This window comes from Microcaecilia unicolor, chromosome 14 (assembly GCF_901765095.1).
Source record: "Microcaecilia unicolor chromosome 14, aMicUni1.1, whole genome shotgun sequence".
Classification (NCBI taxonomy): Eukaryota; Metazoa; Chordata; class Amphibia; order Gymnophiona; family Siphonopidae; genus Microcaecilia; species Microcaecilia unicolor.
Window position 1 is genome coordinate 37,425,062 of NC_044044.1, and position 20,397 is coordinate 37,445,458.

General features: G+C 46.7%; 1 protein-coding gene across 4 annotated transcripts in view; it reads right to left on the reverse strand.

Moving 5' to 3' along the window:
• Nucleotides 1–3,029: 3,029 nt before the first annotated feature.
• Nucleotides 3,030–20,397, reverse strand: part of CGN (cingulin) — a 36,824-nt gene continuing 19,456 nt past the window's right edge. Inside the window, exons 4-23 of one of the 4 annotated variants that reach the window (XM_030187097.1) lie at nt 20,087–20,175; nt 19,839–19,908; nt 19,397–19,423; nt 19,023–19,094; nt 18,471–18,616; nt 17,919–18,060; nt 17,377–17,589; nt 16,427–16,575; nt 16,058–16,193; nt 15,684–15,896; nt 15,311–15,517; nt 14,499–14,756; nt 13,860–14,030; nt 7,851–8,012; nt 7,137–7,226; nt 6,406–6,489; nt 5,332–5,450; nt 5,077–5,185; nt 4,512–4,675; nt 3,030–3,992 (exon numbers count right to left, since the gene is read on the reverse strand). In XM_030187097.1, the coding sequence (XP_030042957.1) occupies nt 3,851–3,992; nt 4,512–4,675; nt 5,077–5,185; nt 5,332–5,450; nt 6,406–6,489; nt 7,137–7,226; nt 7,851–8,012; nt 13,860–14,030; nt 14,499–14,756; nt 15,311–15,517; nt 15,684–15,896; nt 16,058–16,193; nt 16,427–16,575; nt 17,377–17,589; nt 17,919–18,060; nt 18,471–18,616; nt 19,023–19,094; nt 19,397–19,423; nt 19,839–19,908; nt 20,087–20,175 (2,763 nt within the window). In that variant the 3' untranslated portion in view covers nt 3,030–3,850. Of the gene's footprint in view, nt 3,993–4,511; nt 4,676–5,076; nt 5,186–5,331; nt 5,451–6,405; nt 6,490–7,136; nt 7,227–7,850; nt 8,013–13,859; nt 14,031–14,498; nt 14,757–15,310; nt 15,518–15,683; nt 15,897–16,057; nt 16,194–16,426; nt 16,576–17,376; nt 17,590–17,918; nt 18,061–18,470; nt 18,620–19,022; nt 19,095–19,396; nt 19,424–19,838; nt 19,909–20,086; nt 20,176–20,397 lie in introns of all 4 variants that reach the window. The other 3 variants (XM_030187096.1, XM_030187099.1, XM_030187100.1) reach the window with 3 other exon arrangements.

Sequence of the window (20,397 nt, forward strand, 5' to 3'; positions counted from 1 at the left end):
CTATCTCCCACAGCAAAGCTGAAAGGAGGACGAGTCAGATTGAAGGCACACGAGGTTTAGGAGGATACACCTGCTGGGGAAGCCATGCACACGTCTAGGACATACCCTACCCACAGTGGAGGCATGTAGAGATACAGGAATTACCTGTTACTGATATGGACATTCCTTGTCCTAACCTTCAACTATCTGTGGGGGAAGCAGAGAAACATGTTTTTCTACCAAGAAATAAGGAATCTGGGGGCAAATAAAGACTGTAAGACCCAGCCAGTCTCTGCCCAGTGCTGTAGACCTTGGTCTTTAGCTGTCTCCTCACTTCTTTGCCACTTGGAATTCTCCAGTCTGTCTCTGGCATTCAGGAATTTTTGTACAGGGCCAAATGGAAGAGAGCAGCACCTTCAGCGCTAATTTTTAGGTCCCTTGCCTCCCTAAGCTCATGATCACCCCAACACTTAAAACATTTTTTTTTAATAAGCAATATTGCTAAAGAGCTCTCTGGTAAGGTTTGACTCTTTGCAGACGATACCAAAATCTGCAATAGGGTAGACACCCCTGCTGGTGTGGATAACAGGAGGAAGGGTTTAGCAAAGCTAGAGGAATGGTGTGGAATTTGGCAGCTTAGATTTAATGTTAGCTACAAAAACCCAAGAGAACAGTACAGTTTAGGGGGGGGAGGGTGACAAACTTTTGTGTATGAAAGAGGAGCAGGACTTGGGTCTGATCATATGTGATGACCTTAAGGTGGCCAAACAGGTAAAGGCAATGGCGAAAGCGAGAAAAATGCTTGGGTGCATAGGGAGAGGAATGGGCAGTAGGAAAAAGGAAGTGATGATACCCCTGTATAAAGACTCTGGGGGACCTCATTTAGAATATTGTGTACAATTCTGGAGACTGAACTTTCAAAAAGATATGAACAGGATGGAGTCGGTCTAGAGGGCAGCTAGTAAAATGGTCAGTGGTCATCATAAAGCATATGGAGACAGACTTAAGATCTCAATATGTATACTTTGAAAGAAGGGCAGGAGAGGGGAGATATGAGAGAGACATTTAAATATTGATGCGGCATAAATACACAGGAGGCGAATCTCTTTCAATTGCAGGGAAGCTCTGGAAAAAAAGGAGGTTCCAGAGGAGATCCGGAAAATTATAGACGTCAGCCTGACGTCAGTGCCAGGCAAAATGATAGAGACTATTAGAAAGAACAAAGTTACAGAGCATATTCAAAAGAGACAAAGCCAACATAGATTTAGTGAAGGGAAATCTTGCCTCACCAATCTATTACATTTCTTTGAAGGGGTGACAACCATGTGAATAAAGGCGAGCCGGTCTTTATTACATTCACTGCTTGTACCACATCATCCGGCAACAAGTGCCAGAGCTTAATCATATGTTGATTGAAAAAATATTTTCTATTTGTTTTAAATGTGCTACTGTGTAAATTCATGGAGTGTCCTCTTGTTTTTGTACTTTTTGAAAGAGTAAATAATTGATTTACATTTACCTGTTCCACTGCACTCGGGATTTTATAAACCTCTATCCGATCTCGAAGAACCCGAACCTCTTTAGCCCTTACTCATATAAGAGTCCTTCCGTCACCTTCTCTGTACCATTCATAATAAACCTTTTTAACAAGGTAATAGGATACAACAAACTGGTACCATTTCCTGCTACCCCCCCCCCCCCCCCCCCCCATCCATCTCCCTTAGATTTATGAAGGCAACACTGGTATTGTCCCATTTTTATGAAACGTGGAGGCAGCAGGTGCAGTGGCATTAGTGCTTCAAAGTGGTGGGGAGCCCCTTTGGCATTACACCAGGGAAAAAAGATCCAAATTTCATTTTTCTTTTGATGTTATCATGGAGAACTGTTCGAAATTTTCTGTTCAGCGTTTGGCAACAGCCAAAAAATCAGAGGAGTGGCCTAGTGGTTAGGGTGGTGGACTTTGGTCCTGGGGAACTGAGGAACTGAGTTCGATTCCCACTTCAGGCACAGGCAGCTCCTTGTGACTCTGGGCAAGTCACTTAACCCTCCATTGCCCCATGTAAGCCGCATTGAGCCTGCCATGAGTGGGAAAGCGTGGGGTACAAATGTAACAAAAAAAAATTACATTAATAGCAGGACTGAAAGGCAAAGGATTCCCGCTGCGGGACGACAGTCCAGAAGTACAGCTCAGTGTCCTTCCCTCCCCCCCCCCTCCACTCCAGAGTCTAAAACACAAACCCTTAACCTCCACTTCAGCCACAGAGAAAGAGACGCGCACACTTCAAGCAGCCAAAGGAAAAACATTTTGTTTACAAAAATGGGTTTATTTGATCCGATTATACATATTTCTATGAACAATAAAATGTGTGCAAAGCATATACAAAACTGGAAGTGACTTATAAAAATCTTCAATGCACTTTTTCTTTGAATGTAGGGAGATCCCATTACATGTTAAATCTCTTACCCCTTCCCAGTTTGAAGAGAGATTAAAAAAAAAATCCTGTACATTCTCCGTTTGCCTTTCTCTGAGGCTGGTTGGTTCAAGTTAAATCTCTTACCACTTCCCAGTTTGAAGAGAGATTTAAAAAAAAAAAAATCCTGTACATTCTCTGTTTGCCTTTCTCTGAGGTTGGCTGGTTCAGTCTGTAATTAAGACCTGTTCTGTCCTGGTTTTAAAAACAGAAGGATCTGTAGTTCATTTTCCTAAAAATCCAGGATGAAATGCACAAAGTGAAAACTGAGGCTGAGCTGGACTCGCCTCTCCTGTCTCTAGCTACTCAATACACTGGTTACCAACAAGTTGCAAACACAGCCAGTGCTAGGACTATATGGGAGAACACACAATTATTGTGGGGGGGGGGGGGACACTAGGGCAGGACCCCCTTTCCCCAGCCCACTTTACATTCACAGTTTCCAGAGGTTCCAGCTTGGGACGTGTGAAAATCTAATTCTCATCTCAGTACCATGGAAACCAAGCAGGACCCTTAGCTGGCATTGCACCATTTGCTGCAGGGCCCACTTCAGAATCGTTTTAAGCTGGTTTTGTCCTCTGTGTGCATATAGAAAGAGGTAACCTTTTCGCTTTGTGCTCCCTGGGGCTGAAGGCAGGGTGATATCCAGAATGCAGCAGATAAAAGGGTACCAGAAAGTGAAGGCACTTGTGTTCAGAAAGCTGCAAGGGAGGGGTGGTGAAGGCACTGATTTCTACATTCACTCATAAATAATAAACTGGGGAGAGTGTGGCAGAAGCTTGTACTGTTAGACAGCGCTAGGTTTGATTTTCCAGTATTTCACGTTAAAAAAAAAAAGTTCACGTATGACTCCAAGGGGATTTCCTTTTACAAGCAGCAGATTCACAGAACAATGTTTCTAAAAACAAGACTCATAAAAGATTCTAAAGCGTTAAACATTTCACCCTCAGCCAGTAAATTCAGCTTTCCTTGGGTTACCATTGCACCAGTTAATAGTGACCTGCCTGGGGGAGATATGCCGAGGCAGCTCCTTCAGGGACTCAGGGTAATCACATGCAAATCCAGCCACCCACTGGTCTCTGCAGGGAATCTGGACAGCTCAACATGCTGCAACTCCCCATACCCAGTGCTGACAAGCTTCATTGGTGCTCCCAGGGATCTCTTAGTACAGCGGAGAGATCATTTCATTAGCCAATCACCAGCCCCTCCTAAAGAAAATGACTAAAATACTTTTACTGCATTCCAGAGGCTCAAGTCACATTTTCTTTCAGTGGTTCTGTGCTCCCATGAATTCCAATGAGTCTCCTGCACTCCAGTGCCTGCTCTCTCTCCCCTGGCAGACCAGAGCCTCCTATTACACTCCCGCCCAGCGCTCCCACCACCAAACCTAGTAGCCTCTGCTAACAGGAGCTGGTCTGCAACTTGCTGTCTGTCAGCAGCGATGTGATTGAACTTGGATCATAAGAGCCATCGAACTCCCCATCTGAGCTCAGATCGTCATCCTTCAAGGAGGAGTTTGGCCTGACACGTGTGTTCTTACGCCTGTATAGGAAAACATGGAGTTAGTTACCAGCACTGCTATCCCAGTTAACCCAATCCCAGGGCCCAGTTTGTCCTCTGCACAAGAGAGCACAGACTCTGGCCAGCCTTGGAAAACAGACCTGTAACGGTATGCAATATATGGAGAGCAGCTCTCTGCCCCTGTCTCAGAAGAAGCCACCATATACCCCCCCCCCCCCCCACCCCCAGTACTGGGTTATTGGAAAGAGCCAGTATGCTGCATGAATGAAGCTTCCCAGGGGGCCCTAGCTCTCGTGTGGTCAAGCCTGGATGGAAGAGAAGGCTGCTGTATCTCAGCTCAGAGACACCAACACACTGTGTCTGCCTGGGGCACTTGCACACTCTAGTTTAGCAGCAGACGGATGCGGGATACAAAATTTTACAATCTTGAAACATTGGGACATGACTTGACAGTAAATGAGAATAGGAGCACTGCCTCATCCTCGGGAATCCCAAGACTGTCATCCACACCCAAAGGACACCCCACCCCCAATCACCTACCAGACGTCCTTTTCCAGAGTCTTGATTCGGCTTTGCAGCTGCTCATTCACTTCCTGCTGCTCCTCCAACTCCCGCAGAGTCTTCTTGCGCAGTCCTTCCAGGCGCTCAATTTCCTCTTCAGCTTCATCCACCTGCCGCTTCAGCGCTTTCACACGCAGGTTTAACTAAGGGAGGGAGTCACAGAACAGCTTAGGCCTCAGAGAAGGGACACCACTGATCCTCTCATGCTGGTGCTGGGGGCGAGTGGCATTCTCCATCTGACACCAGTGGTCCTATGGATCCTCTCATATTGGGGGGGGGGGGGGGCTGGCTGGCAATCTCATCACATACCAAGAATGTCTAGATCTTCCTTCTCGAGTAGGAAAGGGGATAGCCTATAGCTTCTCATATAGGGCGTGGTGTGTGCTCTCCCCCCTGCCACATTGGATTTGGAGGCAGGTTGTGACATTTGGTCACTGGGCTGTATTTTAAACACTGGGTCAAGGCCTGACAGGTAGAGTAATAATGAAGGATAAATCGTCATAGTAGAAGGGAGAGGCATCTCTCTGCACACTGTGATACTCACCTGGTCTTTCTGGTCAGTGACCTGCAGCCTCTCATCATCTAACTGGATGGTCACTTCTTTCACCTTCCTCTCCAGCTTCCGCTGTGCGGACAGCAAAGTGTTTTTCTCCCTGGAGATCACAGAAAAACCAGTGTCAGAAAAAGCATGACAAGAGAATCCTGGTGCCAGGAGGTGGCATGAGTTGCAGACTCCATCTCCCTTCCATGAGGCCAGGGAGAACTGAACCCAGGTCCTGGCTCACCCCACCCCTCATACCTTTCCTCTGCCTGTAGCTTGTCCTGCATCTCTTGCAATCTGGCCTCCAGCTGAGATACGTTAGCACTTTGCTTAGGCAGCCCCTCAGCGCTTGCCAGGCGGTTCTTCAGCTCTTTGCTCTGAATCAGCCACAAGTAAAAAGCAGAAATGGAAATTATCCAGAGGGTGAGAGGAAATCCAGCAGGAGGAATGGCAGACAATGAGGGCACTGTGCAGCTCAGTGGGTCATCAACACAAAGAGCAAGAGGAGATCCAGGAGAAAAGACAACACAGTGAGTGCTCGGCATAGCACGGAGGGTCATCACTTCTTGTGTTATGCAGCCAAATGACTAGTAGTTATATAATTTCTATTCTGGCTTTATTTATTTCTCACATTAACTCTAAGTGGATGTTACATAAAAATATAAACTTCTGGAAAACCTCCACAAGCTCCTCCAACATGTCGCCACAGAGCAAACCCTGCCTATTGGTAATTACACCAGCTGTTTCCTCAGAAATGGAGCCAGAACCTACCTGTGGAAAACATGCAAGTCCTCTATCCCCCACCCTATGTAGAGAGGGCCCCCCACCCCATGTAGAGAGGCTGGATGCACATCACAGAAGAAGTGGCATTATCAGGTTCATTTAATTAAGATGTTGAGGTAATAGTTTCTTGTTAATGGAGAGTACACGCCAGGCGTTGCTAATTACAGGGAATGAGTACAAGAATAGCTCGGGGACCAGGCAAGGGAACACATGTCTATGTGTTTGTTTACAGCAGCACAAGTCTGGGCTAGAAGTGGGGGGGGGGGGGGATACATTCCACATTTCTGGCTCCCCCTTCCCATTTGTGCTGCATGAAGTGAGAGACTGCTCATCTTGCACGTCAAACACAAACAAGGTTAAACCTGGCCTAGGGGACAGTTTTTCCTGATGGGGGGTATGCAGGTAAAGCTGCTGCTGATATAATGTACCACAGCAAACCCTCTAGGAGAAGGAGTGCAAAGCGCAACTCCAAGCCCATACCCTGTTACTGCAAAGTGACGATAGGTACCTGGTCAGAGAAGGCAGTCCACACCACCAGGTCACACTCACCTGCCTCTCCAGGGCTATCTTGTCACACTCCAGGTCCTGACGGCTTGCCCGCTCCTGCATCAGTTCTGCCCGCAGCTGTTCCATCTGAGAAAGGGATAAAACATAAATTACACAAGCCAGGAAAGCTGAATCGCCCTGTCCGTAAGATTCTGCCTTTGCAAAAGGTACCCGACAGAGCTGGAGAATCCAGGCATGATGTTAAAATAGATCTAGCTGAACTATTGACAAATACAGTCACTTTCATCTTCAACAAAACATTTTATTATTTCATCCTCGGCGATTTTCCAGGTTGTCACACACAAAATTGGATCTCAAAACCCTACAAACCGTGGTTCTGTGGCCCACTGGCTTTCAAGCCCCAAGGGGTGGTGGCTCAGTAGCATGGCTCTCAGGAGGTAGGGTGGGGGAATTCTCTTTGCTGCTTACTTAAAAAGGAGTCTACATGCACAGCAGCCATATGAGAAGATGGACATACTGGGTGGAGTCAGGCACCAGAGGTGCAGGAAAAAAAATTCCTTATATAAGCCTAGAGAAAAACAAACAAATTTCTGGGACATCAAGGTTGTTCACCGGTTACCCTGGACTCTCCTCCATTTGAACACAAAAACTTGTTTCAGCTTATCTCAGGCCTCTTTCAGTGCTCCTTCCCCTCAGTCAAAAGTCAGGTTTTAGCAGCATCACTACCCGTAACGTCCCAGCACTCCCATGACCTGCAGATGTCCACACCATACCTGATCTCGGCTTCTATTGATCCGATCTGTCAGCAACTCGCCTGTGCTTTTCTCCTCATCCAGCTCAACTTCCAGATGCTTCACTTTGTCCTGGAACAGAAGGAGAGACAGAGAATCACAAACTGTGGCACCACTTGTGACCCTCCATCGCCCCAAGTGGACAATAAGTACCTGTATATAATGTGTAAACCACTTTAATTGTAACCTCAGAAAGACGGTAGCTCAAATCCCCATCCCCTTCCCCTGGGAGACCTGTAGATACAGGTGGGGCAGACATGCTAAAGCAACCGAAAGGGAGCGAATTCAAGAGCATCTGATACAACTTCAGTGGACAAGTGGATCATTATTCCACCAGTGGCACTGAGTATTTTTTTTTTTTAACACTGGATACCGCCAGCTAATTTAGATATGAATGTTCAATGCTGGGCCATATCTGGGTCAGCAGCGGTACCCACCGATGTTCAGTGCTGTACCCACATAGTTAACAGGAAAAGACAGAAGGACTGCACTGAACGTCACCCAGACTCTGTCCTCGGACTGCACCATGGCAGTCACTGGGATATTCGGTGGCACTGCCCGGTTAAGTGCCCCTCCGTGTGCTTTTCTGCCCAGGCTTTCTGGTTTCTACTATTATTGCAAAGAAGGATTTGGCGGAGAAGCAAGATCACCATTACTGTGTCTGATTAAAAAAGTCATACTTTAAGAGTCACTGACCTCCAGCCCCTTGACCTGGCGTGACCAATCATCCCGAGACCGCTTCTTGGATTCCATCTCTTGTCCCAAGGCCTGCAGGCGCTGACTGAGCAGTTCCTTGTCCAGTACAGCATTCTCTTTCTCCACCTGACTATCTTGGAGAGCCTGCTTCAGCCTCTGTACCTACAGCATAGCAGAAAAAATAAAAAATGAGTAAACATTCTCAGCTCCAAATAACTGACAGGACAGTCGTTCTATGCAAGTGCTCCCCCTCCTGGCCAACCCAGGACCACAACTGAAACAGGCACCTCTAGCTCCTGTCCTGGCCAGTGCAGGACCACACCCGCTCTCCCCTGCAGCAGGCCCCCTCCCTCAATAGTCTGGGACCATTCCTTTTCCACTTGCAGAAGGTACCAAGAATGGTCGAGGGTCTGGCAGTTAAAGTTTAATTCCTATCCATGAAAACTACAAAACAACTAAACATACACTAATTTTGGTGATACTGTGTGCTATTTTTTTCCTTTTTTTATAATATGCAAATAGTGCTCAGTGGCTAGGCATGTCCCGCAGGACTCACTCGCAGTACAAAACTGCTTAGATAGTCCGGTTCAACATCATGACACTCCAACCTCCCTCTCCTTACGATATTGAATGAAGTGATGACTAAAGTATCTCATACAATTCTATTCCAATGGGTGTGAGATATGTTATCCTTTCTCCGTTGTTTTTAACGGTATGTTATAAACACACTTATTGTCTCTAAATTGTACTAATCTGTTATGCAAAATTGGTTTCTCTAGGAGAAGACGGACTTAATGCTTATCTCAAAATGGTATAAACCCACTACTTATCTTGAAACAGGGTGGTTGTGGTCATGGATTAAAGTTCGTCCTGCTGGGATCCCAGTTTTTAACGTGACGTGTATTAAAATGGCTGCAGTGTGCAGACAAGTCCCTATTCGGGATTTCAATGTCCAGCAGTCAAAGTCACTTTAATCCATGACCGCAACCACCCTGTTTCAAGATAAATGCAGGACGTCAGACGCACAGAAACCCTGCAGAGTACAGTGAAGATCAGCTGAGAGGAGCGCGTCTGTGTGGGCCGCGCACGCCACAGTCAGAAGACAGCACTTCTGCTGGCAGGGGTTTGGGTGGAAGGGGCCTGGCCCGGTGGCGGAGGTGGGTGAGACTATGGCGCCGGGCCCCCCGGGGCGGCCTTGTCCCGGGCCCGGCCCAGTCTCTCTGCGGCCCTGGTTGGTGAGGCCCCACTTGGAGTACTGTGTTCCGTTTTGGATACTTTATCTTGCTAAGGATATAAAAAGACTTGAAGCGGTTCAGAGAAAAGTGACGAAAATGGTAGGGGGTTTACTCAGCAAGACATACGTGGAGAGACTTGCTGACCTAAACATGTATACACTGGAGGAAAGAAGAAACGGGTGATATGATACAGATGTTCAAGGTATTAATGTGCAAGCAAACCTTTTCCAGAGATGAGACGGTGGTAGAACCAGAGGGCATGAATTGAAACTGAAAGGGGGCCGACTAAAGAATAATGTCAGGAAGTATTTTCTCACAGAAAGGATGGTGGATATATAGAATGCCTCCTGCGGGAGGTGGTGGAGATTAAAACGGTTGTGAAATTCAAACACAAAAGAATCCTGTTTAGAAGGAATGGATCCACAGAATCTTAGCAGAAATTTGGTGGCAACACCTATAATTGGGAAGCAAAACTAGTGCTAGGCAGACTTCTACGGTGTACACCATGATCATGACTGAATAGATACGGATGGGCTGGAGTGTAAATTTTAAGGGGCTTCGATGTTAGCGTCAGAACTTTTCGTACAAGAACAGTGCTGGGCAAACTTCTATGGTCTGTGTCCTCAGAATGGCAAGGACAAATCAAACTTGGGTATACATATAAAGTATCACAGACCATGTAAAATGAGTTTATCTGCCGTCATTTACTATGTTAATTAAGTCGCTTTGCATTGGACATGGGATAAGCACAAAGGAATCCTGTTTAGAAGGATCGGATCTAAAGAAGCTTAGCTGAGATTAGGTAGGAAATCTGGTGCTGGGCAGACTTCTGTGGTCTGTGCCCTGATCAAGGCTGAATAGATTTGGATAGGCTGGAGTGGAACTATTCAGGGGCTTTGATAACAACTTCAGAAATTTTGGATGGGGCCAGTGCCAGGCAGGCTTCTGCAGTCTGTGCCCTAAAAATGGCAAGGATAAATATGTAAACAAAAACCAACAAAGAGTGGAGAAACTGGATCCGCTACGTGGATAAAAAATGGAAGAACAGCAAAAAAGTAGTGAGAACAACACAACACTCTCAAGACACCGTGGGTACGAGTAATAAAACGTTTTATTAAATGAAAATTAAAAGAGACTCTTGAGTTCTCTTTTCTCAATTTTATCAACTTCCTGGATGAGACGATTCACATGGCTTTCACTGAAAGTAAGAACCTCCGGAGTCTCAATGCGTGGATGAGACGATGGTGCAGGGAGGAGGGTTTTACATTTGTTAGGAACTGGGCAACATTCTGGGGAAGGGGGAGCCTATTCTGAAAGGATGGGCTCCACCTTAACCAGGGTGGGACCAGGCTGCCGGCATCGGCATTTAAAAAGGAGATAGAGCAGCTATTAAACTAGAAACGGGGGGGGGGGGGGGGGGAGACCAACAGTTGCTTAAAAGCGCATGGTTCGGGATAAGGTATCTTTCAAAGATATCACCAAAACAGGGAAGATAGGGTATCCTGATAGTGAGGTTGCAAAAGAGACCGTAGTAGATCAGGTGTCCTTAAATAAAAAATCAGACAAAAGTCTGCAAATTTATACTGTCAAGTACTAAGCATCATGTAAATAGGAACAACAAACATACTTTGAAATGTCTATATGCGAATTCCAGGAGCCTAAGAAATGAGATGGGAAAGTTAGAATATATTGCACTAAATGAAAAATTAGATAATAGGCATCTCTGAGACCTGGTGGAAGGAGGATAACCAGTGGGACACTGTCATACCAGGGTACAAATTATATCGTAGTGATAGGGTGGATCGAATTGGTGGAGGGGTAGCATTGTATATTAAGGAGAGCCTTGAATCAAATAGATTGAAACTTCTGCAGGAAACAAAACACATCTTGGAATCACTGTGGATTGAAATTCCATGTGTAAAGGGGGGAAAGGATAGTGATAGGAGTGTACTACCTTCCACCTGGCCAGGATGAACAGATGGATGTAGAAATGTTAAAGGAAATTAGGGACGCGAACAAACTGGTCAACACAATAATAATGGTTGATTTCAATTACCCCAATATTGACTGGGTAAATGTAATATCGGTGCACGCTAGAGAGGTAAAATTCCTTGATGAAATCAAGGACAGCTTTATGGAGCAGCTGGTACAGGAGCCGACGAAAGAAGGAAAAATTCTAGATCTGGTTGGTGCAGTAGGTAATGGTGCTGGGACCGCTTGATAACAGTGACCATAATATGATCAGATTTGATGATATTAGCTTTGAAGTAATTATACATAGGAAATCAAATACGTTAGCATTTAACTTTAAAAAAGGAGACTATGATAAAATGAGAAGAATGGTGAAAAGAAAACAGAGGAGCGACTGCGAGGGTCAAAAATTTACATCAGGTGTGGATGCTGTTCAAAAACACCATCCTGGAAGCCCAGGCCAAATATATTCCGCATATTAAAAAAAAGAGGACGGAAGACCAAACGACAGCTGGCGTGGTTAAAAAGTGAGGTGAAGGAAGCTATTAGAGCTAAAAGAAAACCCTTCAGAAAATGGAAGAAGGAACCGACTGAAAATAAGAAACAGCATAAGGAATGTCAAGTCAAATGCAAAAGCACTGATAAGGAAGGCTAAGAGGAATGTCGAAAAAAAGATTGCGTTGGAGGCAAAAACACATAGTAAAAACATTTTCAGGTATATTAAAAGCAGGAGGCCGGCCAAAGAATCGGTTGGACCACTAGATGAACGAGTAAAAGGGGCGATCAGGGAAGACAAAGCCGTAGCGGCGAGATTAAGTGAATTCTTTGCTTCGGTCTTCACCGAGGAAGATTTGGGTGGGATACCAGTGCCAGAAATGGTATTCGAAGCTGACGAGTCACAGAAGCTTAATGAATTCTCTGTAAACCTGGAGGATGTAATGGGGCAGTTCTAAAAACTGAAGAGTAGCAAATCTCCTGGACCCAATGATATTCATCCAAGAGTACTAATAGAACTGAAAAATGAGCTTGCAGAGCTATTGTCAGTAATATGTAATTTATTCTTAAATCGAACGTGATACCGGAAGATTGGAGGGTAGCCAGTGTAACGCCGATTTTTTAAAAAGGTTCCAGAGGAGATCCGGGAAATTATAGACCGGTGAGTCCGACGTCGGTGCCGGGCAAAATGGTAGAGACTATTATTAAGAACAAAATTACAGAGCATATTCAAAAGCATGGATTAAAGTCAACATGGATTTAGTGAAGGGAAATCTTGCCTCACCAATCTACTACATTTCTTTGAAGGGGTGAACAAACGTGGATATAGGTGAGCCAGTTGATATTGTGTATCTGGATTTTCAGAAGGCGTTTGACAAAGTACCTCATGAAAGATTCCAGAGGAGATTGGAGAGTCATGGGATAGGAGGTAGTGTTCTATTGTGGATTAAAAACTGGTTAAAAGATAGAAAACAGAGAGTAGGGTTAAATGGTCAGTATTCTCAATGGAGAAGGGTAGTTAGTGGGGTTCCCCAGGGGTCTGTGCTGGGACCACTGCTTTTTAACATATTTATAAATGACCTAGAGATGGGAGTAACTAGTGAGGTGATTAAATTTGCTGATGACACAAAGTTATTCAAAGTCGTTAAATCGCGGCAGGATTATGAAAAATTGCAAGAGGACCTTACATTACTGGGAGACTGGGCGTCTAAATGGCAGATGACGTTTAATGTGAGCAAGTGCGAGTGATGCATGTGGGAAAGAGGAACCCGAATTATAGCTACGTCATGCAAGGTTCCACGTTAGGAGTCACGGACCAAGAAAGGGATCTAGGTGTCATCGTTGATAATACGTTGAAACCTTCTGCTCAGTGTGCTGCTGTGACTAAGAAAGCAAATAGGATGTTGGGTATTATTAGGAAAGGAAAACAAAAATGAGGATGTTATAATGCTTTTGTATCGCTCCATGGTGCGACCGCAACTTGAATATTGTGTTTAATTCTGGTCGCCGCATCTCAAAAAAGATATAATGGAATTAGAAAAGGTGCAGAGAAGGGAGACAAAAATGATAAAGGGGATGGGACGACTTCCCTATGAAGAAAGGCTAAAGCGGCTAGGGCTCTTCAGCTTGGAGAAAAGGCGGCTGAGGGGAGATATGATAGAGGTCTATAAAATACCGAGTTGAGTTGAATGGGTAGATGTGAAGTGTCTGTTCACGCTTTCCAAAAATACTAGGACAAGGGGGCATGCGATGAAGCTACAATGTAGTAAATTTAAAACAAATCAGAGAAACTTTTTCTTCACTTAACGTGTAATTGGGCTCTGGAATTCGTTACCAGAGAATGTGGTAGGGGCAGTTAGCTTAGTGGAGTTTTAAAAAGGTTTGGACGGCTTTTTAAAGGAAAAGTCCATAGAACATATTAAATGGACTTGGGAAAATACACTGTTTCTGGGATAAGCAGTATAAAATGTTTTGTACTTTTGGGGAACAAAAACAAGCCTTCCTAAATCATTTCCTGGGAACATCAAGCTCACTGGAGTTTAAAGGTGCCATCTCTTGGGACAGCCTGTTATCTACTCCAGGAAAATGCCATGCAAGACCCATTTCTGGGAGTCGCAGCCCCTAAATGACCCACAATTCCACACCTGTCCAGGGAAATAGCGGAAATGTGGTGATTAAAACAAACATAATAGTCTGTTAATGTCCCAGAACATTTATATACTGCAAATTGTAGACTTAGTGTTACTATGTTATTTCAGCAGCACTATTCCTCTTCGCAGTTCCACAGAGCCCCAGTCCCCCGCCATACCTCCTCCTGTAACCGGGTCATGCTCTGCTGCATCTGCTCCACCTCCACTGCCCGTTCCTTCATCTGCTTCTGAGACTCCCCGATTTCTCTACGGGATTTATCTTTGTATTCCTCCAGCTGGGACTGGAGCTGAAAGAGGGAGCCGCGGGACTCATCTGATATGTGGTCCAGCTGCGGAGAAGTGAAAGGAACACATCAGAGCCCACACAGGCAGGAAACAGGGAAAGGTTTCTGTCTCCTCACTGTACATTCTTCCTTTGCTGGGAGGGGATAACAGAGAGAGGATACTCATCACCCAGCTTTTTTTGCATGCTATACCTCAAAGCACTAGCCCCGTGTTAGGCCACAAGTCAGAGAGCAGACCTGTGAAACCTGAAAAAGTCTTGCACCACTCTAACATCCACTCCCATATGCTGTGTCACCTCCCTTCACGTTAAGCTCTTCGGTCCAGGGACCCCATATTCAAAAGCACTGACTAGATAATATTATAGAAGTTAACCAGGTGAAAATGTTCATTTTTTTTTAATGTCCAGGATGCTAAACAGAGGCCTTTTGCTGAAGCTTGGCATAGAAGAGTTTAAACTTTAGATGGATTCTGGCAAGTTCTCCTGATAGTTCGGCAACAGTATCGGAGCTTACCTCTCGCGTGAGCTTCTCAATGGTTTTATCTAACAAACGTTTCTGCTCCTCTAGCTCGCTCTTCATCCTCTTCAGCTGCTCCTTCTGTCTCAGCTCCTCCTGGTAGCTGTCCTTCAGCTCCTGGTACTCCACAGACAGCTTGTTCAGATTCCTCTGCGCTTCCTCCAGCCGGCCCTCCAAGGACCTCTTCACTATAGCCAGCTCCTGCTCTTGGTCAGTGGCTTCTCCCAGTGACTGCTCCATGCGCTTCCGCTCTATCTACAAGAAGAAAGCAGGGATCAGACACAGCATAGCCCTTGCCAAAGAAAGTGCCAAAAACAGTCTTATGGAGAGGACAGGACACCCAAGCACCAACCAAGAGAAATCCAAAATACAAGCTCTCTGCAAATGTTTAGTGTACAAGGAGTGACGTTTTCCTGCCTCGCTGGAGAGCTCCCGCTCCTAGTGAAAATACAGGAACTGAACACTGTTTCCAACTATGGGGCAGCTATTTGCAAGACAAACATCTGTCCTAGCAAGCCCCCATCAGCAGAGTGAGGGGAAGAGGAGATACAGCTGTCTAAAACCTATTTAAAGAAATGGAGAAAAGAGGAGTGAGAGGGAATATAATCAGGACCCCTAAGACTTCAGGAGCTATGCTGATTACAGTACAAATGGTTCAACTAAGGCTGTGATCCAAGAGCCCGGATATAGCATGGATATGGCTAGAGTGGGGGTGTGACACCCTCCTCAGAACGGCTGGCCCAGGTACTTGGTGCAGCAGGGTGAAAGGCTAGGAATGAAGGGGGCAGGGATGGACACAAGCCCTTTACCTCCAGCTTAGCTATTTTCTCCTTCAGCCGGGCTTCGGTGTCCTGCAGATCCTCAGAGAAAGCCATCAGCTCCTTCAGCTGTCCCTCCAGGTTTAGGACCTTCCTCCTCAGGTCATCATTCTCCTCCTGAGTCTCCTTCAGGGTACATTCAATCACTTTCCTCATCTGCTCTGCTGCCTCTTTCTCACCCTCTATTACTCCCTTTACCTACAAATAGGAAGCAGAGAGAAAAATCAGATCTTAACCCTGGGGCTGGAAACAGATCATCCATCTGTCTCCCCAGCCCCCAGGTCAGCAAATGGGCAAGATGCCCCTCACAAAAGGATCAGAGCCCACACTGTAAGACCCCAGAATGGTCTCTTAGACCCCTCACCCTGGAGGTCTCGTCATAGCTTTTCTTCAGCTGCTGCAGGTCTCTCTGGAAGCTCTGCTGGAGCCGCTCCTTCTCTCGGTCCCGACCGCTCACCTCCTCTTTCAGCGCCCCCTTCAGCACCCCCAGCTCCCGTTCCCGTTGCTGCAGCAGCTCCTCCTGTCGCTGCCAATCCAGTCTCAGCTGCTTCAAATCCTCCTGCACCTGTGCACGTTCCTGTCAAGGGGTACAAATTCTGAGAAGTTAAGGGATGTGCATACAGTGCATCACACCCAGGTTGGCCCCACAGACACCAGCAACTCCAGTCCTCAGCAGCTGCAGCAAATGCATTCCAGGTTGCAGCCCTGCCCCGCCTGCCCACCCAAAGCCTCACTTACTGTTCTCAAGGCCTCTGTCTCTGCTCTCTCCACGGCACCAGTCTTAGAGTGATCCATCTGCACTACAGAGAACCTCTCCTGCAGCTCACGGAGCTCATCCTCACATTCCTCCTTCTCCAGCTTCACCTGCATCAGCCTGATTGGGGAAGTGAGGGGGAGAAAGAAGAAAACGCAGCTAAATGGGAGTCAACGTCAAACCAAAATGCGGCACAGAAGAAAGCCCTGATTCAGTCTCTGCAATCCATCCAAAACACGAGCAAAGCAGATTAAGTGGGAAAGGAGGGAAGGAAAAGGGACAAAAGAAGCAATGGGAGGGAATCAGTGACAGAGTGGGAAAGCTGGGGCAGACAATGGCGAGGAGCCCCTTACTGTTGCTTGGCGGCACGCAGCTCCTCCTTGTTCTTCTGGAAGAGCTCTTTCCAGTGTCCGATCTCCTCGCTGCTTTCCTCCAACTCCCGCTGCAGCTTTCTGATCACAGAGTTTATTTTCTGACGTTCAGATTCTAAGCCCTCCTGGTCCTACACACATAACACACAAGAGGTCAGTCAGTCAGGGGTTCAAAGTTCAACATCCACCTGCCGCTGGCCAAAAGTTGTAATAGGTTTCTACAGTCAGTACTAAATACAGCTGTCCAAGCACAGCGACTTCCTAAAGAGAGGGCTCGCTGCAGAGCTCAAACATCACTTATGAAGGATATGAGGAGAGATCATCTCTCATCAACGCACCCAGTAACAACTTACGAGCAATAAGAAACACTGCAAGGGTGTCTACTGCACCAGATATCCACACACCCCAGCCCTGAAACTATCCAATCCCCCACCCAGTCCCAAGGCCTCTACAGTGCCAGAGAGATCCAGTAGAAGTGTTCAGGCATGGGGACCACGGTAAATCCGCAAGAATGTGGTATTGATGACAAAAAAATCCATTTATGCTGGGGATGGGGTGAGAATGGGAAAAAAATTTGACTAGGGATGGGAGCCAGATTATGTCCCCAGTCACACCCCAGCCCTAATGTATCCAAATCCACCCCCCCCCCCCCCCAAGGTGCTCAATGGATTGGTATGGCCTAATGGTAAGAGCAGTGGACTGAAAAGCAGGATTCAAATCCCACCTCTGCTACAAACTTTCCCTGTGACCTTGGCCAAGTCTATCATCCAGTGCAGCAGGGACCCACCTCCATTATAAGCTCTTTGAGGAAGGCACTTGTCATTTCTAGCTTCTCAGGAATGAAACAACAGTGTTTTTCTAGTGTGATAAGTGTGTAAAAAATGGAGAACTGCACTTAACCATATCTCTCTCCCTCAGCCCCGGCCTTTCACCTGTGACACATTGTCCAGGCTCTTCTGCAGCTGCTCCATGTCTTTTTGGTAGTGCTGCCGCACTCGGTCCAGCTCCTTGTCATGGTTGGCCACCTCCTCCTTCAGAGCACCCTTAAGTGCCGTCAGCTCCCTCTCTCTCTGACGCAGCAGCTCCTCCTGCTTCCGTTTCTGGGACAAGGCCTCTTCCAGCTCCTCCTGGGTTTCCTGCAACTCCTGAGGGTGGGGAACAAATGTGAGTGTGCAAGCAGTACCAGTTCTCCCCCGATCCCCCCAATGATCCACCCTAGCACCGACACAGCAGTCTGCCTCAGTTTCAAAGAGCAAAATCACTTTCTTGTGCACTGCTAAATAACTCATATGCATGGGTTACCTTCCACAGGGTTCATGTGTGCCTGAACTTCTGAGTTTCAATGTCCCTCACATCCTTTTTACCTAAGGCAGAAGATCAGATGCCCCACCTCACCCCCTCCCAGACTCATTCTCCCCTATACACCTGTGCTATGGCCTTCCTCGTAGCCCTGAAGTTAAAACAGAATTCGTACCTTCAAGAGTGAGTCTCTCTCTGCAGAGTTTCCCGATGACTTCCGTAGAACAGCCAGCTCCTCCTGCAGGTCCAGAAACTCAGTCTCTAAAGCCCTCATTTTGGTTTCTCCATGCTCCTTATCCATCCTCAGCTCCACCAGTCTGTAGAGACCACAGAGAGATTCTATTAGCACATTCCTGTCCTAAAGGGCATGCAGACCATCCAACCCAGAGTTCATGTACTGCTCCCCACCCCTCCACATGCACAGTTTGGTAAGCATCCATCCAGCCCAGAGCTCACCTACTGCCCCCCCAACACACAGTCTGGCAAACACCCATTCCAGAGCTCAGTTATAGCGCCCTCCCCCCCCCCCCCCCCAAGTCTGGCAGGCACCCATCCAGCCCACAGCCCAGTTCTTGTCTCCTACATCAAACACCAGTTCGGTGGGCTCAGAGTCCAGCTATTGTCCCCTCCCTCAATCCAACATTAAACTGCCCCAGGAAGGGAGGGGAGGGCACCATCTGACCCACAAATATTTCAGTGGGGAAAGGCAGGTGTCACTAGCTCTCACTCCTGCGAGATGTCGTTCAGCTCCTTCTGCTTCCTCTGAAAGGCCTCCTTCAGGCGACTGCACTCCTCCACTCTCTCTTCTAGCTCAATCTCCAGGTTGTGTGTGCCAACCCAAGGCTGGACTTTGCCAGGTTCCATTCTGATGTGCTGCTGGGGAAAGGAGCCAAGAAAGACCTCACCAGTTACTTCTGCATGTGAAATGCATTTATTCTAAAGCAATGGCAGCCTTCACCTCTGAGTTAGAACATAAGAATAGCCATACTGTGTCAGACCAATGGTCTATCTAGCCCAGTATCCTGTTGCCAAGCCAGGTCACAAGTACCTGACAGAAACTGCTTCCCGACTGGTTCTGAAGAGGGCGTTAATAGACAGGCAATGTATAAGGTAATGAATAGCAGATGGAGTCACACAGCGTGTGACCTGAAGTACTGGAGGGTCCCACTATAATCTACAGGGCCCAATATCATCTGAACCCCTCCCCCAGTAGTCCAGACCTGGTGACCTGAACACATAGCAGAAACTGGAAGGTTTTGTGGGGGGAAGGGGGTAGTACCTTGGTCTCCTGGTCCAGCTGCTGCTGCAACTCTGCCACCCTCTTCTCCAGCTCATTCTTCTGGGAAAGTACATAAGTACATAAGTAGTGCCATACTGGGAAAGACCAAAGGTCCATCTAGCCCAGCATCCTGTCACCGACAGTGGCCAATCCAGGTCAAGGGCACCTGGCACGCTCCCCAAACGTAAAAACATTCCAGACAAGTTATACCTAAAAATGCGGAATTTTTCCAAGTCCATTTAATAGCGGTCTATGGACTTGTCCTTTAGGAATCTATCTAACCCCTTTTTAAACTCCGTCAAGCTAACCGCCCGTACCACGTTCTCCGGCAACGAATTCCAGAGTCTAATTACACGTTGGGTGAAGAAAAATTTTCTCCTTGTGCTATCGGAGGAGCCAGCCTGCAGAAAAACAGGAAGCCATCACATGCCTGGGAGCAGGGAACCATCTCCATTCTGCCAGGAATATAGATTTAACAAGGAAACATTGGCAGGTAACCTCTTCACCGAGCTCCCCTCATTATCCAGACACAAAACTTTCAAAGGCTTCAAATAATATCCAAAAAGCAGCAGGACAGGCTGCAAGTCACCATCTCGTCAGGAGGGAGAGCCTTTTGACTAGAATCCCAACAGAGACTCCCCTTGGACCAAGCCAGAGCTTGAGGACTTGCTGTGAGTGCTTATCTTAACACAACATCACTTTGTATTTGTTTACACCGGAGTCTCCAAACGCCTCTGCGGTACTATGTAAGCCACATTGGGCCTACAAATAGGTGGGAAAATGTGGGATACAAATGTAACAAATAAATAAACTTACCATGAAGGGCTGGAGCTTCTCAAACACCAGACTGCTTTTCCTTTTCACAGAGCTTTCACTGTCTGCTGTCCTGAACACAGAAACACAGAGAGATCAGAGCAGACACATCTGGAGCAGCCTACACTTCTAACCCATGGGAAGTTAACAGCCAAGAACACCCTAAATGACAGTGAACAGAGAATCTATGGAGGAGAGAGAAGAGAAACTAGGAAAAGAGGCCTGAAGGCATAGAGGCCTACAATGCTGACCCGTCTTTCAGAATACTGTATATCAGCTCCTTCATGTTCTCACTGCTGCCTGCTGTCTGGTCCTTCAGGAGGTCTGGGGTCGATTTCAGCTGTAGACAAGAGATAAACAGATCTTAACACTGCTTCATAAACACCAAACAGGTCGTGGATTGCAAAAAAAGTTCTTAACTGTGGATAATAATCAAGGCAGGATTAACTCTTTGGTAGACTGAAGACAGACAAGCACATTGGGCTCCACCTCCCCACTCCAATGTAATATAAATACACTCTGCCACAGAAGGGGTCCCACATGGTTCTGAAAGAGGAGGTGG